The following is a 6,000-nucleotide window of genomic DNA, read 5'->3' as shown; positions in this document are numbered from 1 at the left end:
CAACATCCTATTCACTGTACATTTCAAAAAAAGAAAAAAAAATCACATACCAATAATTTCAATTTGATGAAATGGAAAAAACTAAACGATTGAGACATTTTCAGAGTATAAGCAGCTAGCAAATATTGTCTATGCATAGTGCCAAGATACAAGCCTTGAATTCATTTGTGGATTTGCCAAGGCTACTTGGACTGTCAATTCAACCGGCTTTGTTACAACAGTTAGCAGTAGTGATTTAATGCCATGAAATCCCCCTGCCTACATCAGAAAGCAGGGAATGCAGAAACATGCAGCAGTGACAATAATTTAGCCTAACTGTAACTGTAGTCATGCCTCGACTTAAAAACCATACGATATGCTCTTGAAAGCAAAAACATTTGAACTTTTGTGCAATAGCATGGGATACACCTTGTATAAAGAAAAAGAAAAAAGAGTCAGAAGCCTGTTTGGCAAGAGATTAATGGATTACACAAGCATCCCAACTATCCAGACGTACAACATCAAACCAATCCCAAGCTCGCTTGTTCTCTAGTCTGGAAGCATGTGCTTAATTCATGCTAATAAGTAACATCTTTGGAGGTCACCTGAGCAGTGCCCACTTTAAAATGCCCCTCATGGTATCAGAACTACAAAGACAGGATACAAAAAAAGAGAAGCTTTCATTGAAGGCCATTTAACACCCCCTTCCCACGGGTACACATTCTTAACCCTACAAGACAGCATTTACCCAGGCTTCAGCCACACCGCTCACAGTCCTCAAGCTGCACTAGCAGCACTGCTAGTTAAAAAGTCTTTCCCAGCAGCAGGCAGTGCTGTGAATGCAACTGCGGGGGGGGGGGGGGGGGGAGAGAAGAAAGGTACCTGGGGAAAAGAAGTCTCTTCTCCCAAGTCATGTGCTTAAAAAGTTATTCTCTGAATAATTTAGTTTCAGCCAGCTTTACTGCACCTTCTTCCCATCTGCAACATTTCCCATCCCCTTTCTCTGTATGAAGTTTTTAAAAAGCCACTGCTAGACACATATTATAAACTGCACTAGAAATCCAAGCCATGTCATGCAGGTCCAGCCCGCTGATATCAGGCCAACACTGGGTTTCAGTAAATACAATTCTGTCCAATATATCATGACAAAAGGGGGGGGGGGGCTAGGAAGAAAGCATATATCAATTGTATTCCAAATAAGTCTGACTTGAAGCATTTTGCATCAGTGAGAAAAGTGATATTTCTAATCTCCCCCCGCAAGTAGAATTAGCATTGCCAATGCCTATCCTTAAAACACATTACTGTGTGTAAAGATAGATACCTTAAAAATATTAAATCTGTTAGTAAGGATGAAAATTAAGATGAGAACTTAATTTCTCCAGGATGAACTGGAATGGTAGTTCCAAGCACAAGGCCTCCATCTTTGAAGATCACAAACCCTTGATATTAAATTCTAAAGAACACAAAAGACAATCAATACCGCAATAAGCAAGTTCGGTACATAGAAAAGAAAGCAGTAACTCCGTAACAGTAAACTTCCACAAGTTTTTTTGTTAAGAGATCTCCAAGCTTCCTGAAAAGCCAAGAGGCTCAGCTGGCTCTCTATCCACTCTCTTCTGGAGGTCTAAAAGAGAAGAGAGGAAACAGGACAACACTAACCTACAATAACCCATAATTCATAGGAAAGCTTGTGAGGAATATGGAACTGGACTGCAGCATCATCTGCACTAGCGGGCTGATGAACTAAGAGCCCATCCAAACTGAGCTGTCTGGCCCAAACGCGCAGAGACTAGAGATTGAAGGAAGTTAAGGGGCTTGATGTGAAAAACATCAGTGAGGAGCTCAAGCATCTCCTTCCACCATTGCTCCCATCACATTAGGATCTCTTGTCACAGTCAAGAGCAGATATTTTATTAAGGCATCCATCCTCATTTCATTGCTTTCCATTTTTAGATGCAGGAACTGGTGCCTTTAAGTGTGTCGTTGGTTTGTACCATAAGCCATCAAGACTGCAGAGTTACAGTGCTTTAAGTCCATTTATTAGTAAACCAATGTCCTACATGTTTTTAAAAACGGATTCAAACCCCAATGTTATCCCCAAGCAAATATTAAACCACAGCCCTTCGGTAAAAAAGATTATATAAAAATAAATAAGTGACTGCAGCAGATGCCATAAAAGGTAGACTCCTCTTCATTGTAAAAGGTAGCAGGCCAAAAAAAAATTTCATTCACAATGGTAGCATACATCAAAGATGTGCTCCGTGACCTCAACTGGGACTTCGCATTCGAGGTTTCAAAAGATTTCCAATGGCACTGCTACAGAATCAGGGGGAAAATTCTCACAACCATTTTATTTTCTAGTGATTGTTTGATGTAATAGCTTAATCCTAAAGTGTAGTGTTATGAAGTCCATTGTTTTAGTCAGCCTCATTCATGTAGCATAGTTTCCAAGAGGAACGGGCTAATCAACCAGGAGCTGCATTGCTTAAATAATGTAGTGCTATACTAGGTTTTAATAAGAAAATTTAGGTACAGAAAAGTAGGGTATGAAAATAGTGTTTTTTTCCTTCTTGCATTATAACTAAATACATTTAAAATGTTTGTCAGTCTCATACATTACGTTAAAACTCCCTTATTGATGGAATGAAAAGTATTCACATGTACACTGAGCAACCTGATGTAAACTGCCACACATTAAGTCGGGAGTAGCTTTTGTAGAGGATTATGACAAACCTTTACAGATTAAATGAGGTATTGCACAGATTAATAAAAAAAGCAAAAGGCAACAAAAATATACAGCAAATTGGTAGAACATTTACATGATAATTTTACAGAATCCATAGACAGAAAGTAGTTTAGTAATTCACCTTAAAAATATATATATTTATATGATATATAATATATTGGATCAGTCATCCCATTCATCGTCATCCTCAAAGTCTTCTTCATCTTCTTCATCCTCATCTTCATCTAGTGGGCAAGAAATATTTGTTAATTTGTATGAAACACTCAGCAAAACTCAGTCTTTTCTTTAGTACGATGGCAATTTAGAAACTGGCATTTGTATGGTAAAGATGGAAAGCACGTGGAAAACAGAAGGAATAAGTCAGGATCTGAGCTTGCGAGGAAGCACTGACAGATATTTCACTTTATTCACCAGCTAAGCCTGGATTCAGTCAATCTATGGTTACCCAGATCGTGCACTGTAAGAGGCAAGGGGGGATCAGCAATGGTGAGCAAACCATCTGATATTGTCCCTGAGAAACCCCCATTCAGCATCAGAGGATCCTAGTCTGAAAACCACTGCATTAAGCAAAGCATTAAGTAGTTATCCTACTCTGGTCATCCCTAGACTCCACCCTCTCTTTGGCAAACGATGTGCAGTATACTGATGTTTTCATAGACCTATCCACAGAACTTACTGTTCTGGGCAGTAATAGTTTTGTAACACAATACCAGTTCTTTTCAGTGTTAACTATGTAGCACTTACACTCCATTCCATACTGCTGCCTGCTCCTCTCTTTTCAAAATGCTTTGAGATATCTTCCGCCTGCTTTTAATTTAGTCATCTTAAATGATTTTACAGCCTTCTACTATTCTCGTTTGCACCCTTTCTCAAACATTAAAAAGGACACAGTGCAAGTATGCTGCTGTTCACGATTCTTCATAGCAAAAGTAGATTCCCTTGCTTTCCTATCTCTCAACCAAACCTGAGTCACAAATTCAGATTCTTCTGGATGGAGGCTCAAAAACCTTTGACAAGTCTTCAAAAAACTATTTGCAAAATTCCTACCCTTCCCCATACACTTCTTGCAGGTAAGCCAGCTATTCAGTTCAGAAGCAGCGCAGCACAGAATCTTCCTAAATAAATTATGCTGATTGAAACAAATGTCTTATAATGACATCCACTGTACTGGTTGGGGCCAGCAGAATTTTACGGTACTATGGATTAGCAAACTTGTGTTAACAGAATGTTTGTATTTAGTTGCTAATACTAGCCCGTTTCGATACATTTGCTCAGATCTCAGGTGAAACCACAGCACCTGGAAAAGCAGTGCATAAACCTAACATTGCACTAGACCTAAGGTACAAACTTAGAGTTAACCCCCCCCCCCCAGCTTCCCTTTACTTGACCCAGACCCATGGTAGCGAGCACTTGCTGCCAGCAGTTCAAAAGTGGGCCCAAAATAATTAAAACATTAATGTTGTTGAAATGCACATTTTGGGGGGCGGCGGGGGGCGGGTCTGTTGCACTGATTGTTAAACTATTAAATGTTTATGCAATAGGAGCCAATACTAATACTACTAAGAATGCTTGCCTGTTTTAACAGGGAACATGGTTGTGTGAACTTTGTTCAGAGACTATGTGCAAACCCCCCCCCCATTTTTATTTTCTACAACATAGTACAATAAATCAGTTGTTAACTACATTCCAATGCCACATGTATCATTCACTCAACAGAAAACATTAAACTAGGGCGTTATTGCCCAACTCAATATTCCTTAGGTTCAAGGGCATTTTTCTTGGGACTACCCTGAAAGAAAAACTCTGACAGATTAGTCAGGAAGTGTTAATTTTTTCCTCAGCAATGCCATGTACCGCTTAGAAGAGGGGCTACCCTTAATTCACTACTCTTAAGCAAGTGCATACCAGAGGCTGGCCAAGGACAATGTCTGCTTCTAACCACAAAAATACCACTCAGGCTTTCAGCACAGTTATGCCTACATAACCCCTTTCTTGCTGAATAATCAAGTATATTGTTAAACTAATCTCTGTTTTTTGTGGTCACACTGGGCAGGCCCTAACACCAGATGAGTATTTAAGAAGGGGACTTTGTGAGGCTCATGTTAGCTTGCAGCCTCAGAGGATCGTTACAAGCTTGTTACAATACATATGTGGAGTTTAGGGTGGTGGTGGTGGAATGGATTGAAAGTAGCCATGTGCACTGCCACATAGCCAAAGGGTGAGAAAGCTATGGTTGAAGTAGGCATTAAGTGCTCACTCCACCTTTCCCAACCCAAACCCTGCCAAAACAAAGTCATAGTGCCAAGAACCACCATGTCTTGTCCCAAGGCACAGATTTGTCATAGTAACAAGCTCATTATCTGCCCTGGACTGTAGCCTCACAGCCCTCCCAAGCAGGATTCAAAGAGCAGAGAATGCATAAGGAATTATATCCAAGTAACTCAGAGGGTCAAACACTTGTGTTAGGCAGGCACAGCTTTCTCTCTCTAATTAATAAAATTCATTTCAAAACAATTCACCTGTGTGCCTTATGGAGGGAGTGGAAGCTGGCGGGGCACATGGTCTCTTGCAGAGGGTCTATGTAGGAACATCCTCTGTTAGCAGGTAGTGTTTGTGGGGAGAGAACAATTTTGTAGCCCAAATAAGTAAGACACACAGCAGTATCTGCTGTTAGCATCTTGTATGGCATGGGGGGAGATGGGACACTTAAGAGGTTTCGTTAGTTGACTATGCGTGTTTGGTGTGCACTGAGGTCAGTGGCAGAAATTTCCAAGTGCAGCTTCTCTCTTCTCATGCTGCTGGTGGCCAACAGTAATGAACTTGGTGATGTACTGATGCTTTGCCTCAACTTGAGTACAATAATAATAATTAATAATTATTGTATGGCATTGTGTGTAGAATAGCCAGGAGATCCTAAGGTTGTCTGGCAGCCAGAATTTCTAGCTCTTTTAGTGTTATGCACCACTAGGTGGCGAGCTACACTTGTTTTTAAGGCAAGAGATGTTTCAGAGGTGGTTTGCCATTGCTTGCCTCTGCATCATGACCCCGGTATTCCTTGGAGATCGTCCTTCCAAATACTAGCCAAGGTTGATCCTGCTTAGCTTCCAAGATCTGACGAGATTGGGCTAGCCTGGGCAAACCTGGGAGCAAACAAGCAGGCAAAGGTTCACGCCTGATCCCTGGTGCGGAGCTGATGGGGAAAGACTGAGGGCACTGGAACCAGGAACTGCTGAGACAAGCCAGGTTTCAATGATCACCTATGGGTCCATTCTTGG

The 6,000-nt window shown here is 40.9% G+C and overlaps 1 protein-coding gene across 1 annotated transcript in view; it reads right to left on the bottom strand.

Moving 5' to 3' along the window:
• Positions 1-2,887: 2,887 nt before the first annotated feature.
• Positions 2,888-6,000, bottom strand: part of LOC107115724 (neural Wiskott-Aldrich syndrome protein-like) — a 43,500-nt gene continuing 40,387 nt past the window's right edge. Inside the window, 1 exon segment of the mRNA XM_015417481.1 lies at positions 2,888-2,949. Within this exon segment, the coding sequence (XP_015272967.1) occupies positions 2,888-2,949 (62 nt within the window).

Source organism: Gekko japonicus, unplaced genomic scaffold (genome assembly GCF_001447785.1).
Source record: "Gekko japonicus isolate JY-2015 unplaced genomic scaffold, Gekko_japonicus_V1.1 scaffold3676, whole genome shotgun sequence".
In the NCBI taxonomy this organism is placed as follows: domain Eukaryota; kingdom Metazoa; phylum Chordata; class Lepidosauria; order Squamata; family Gekkonidae; genus Gekko; species Gekko japonicus.
The sequence above is the reverse complement of the archived record's forward strand: the minus strand, read 5'-3'. Positions and strand labels throughout refer to the sequence as shown.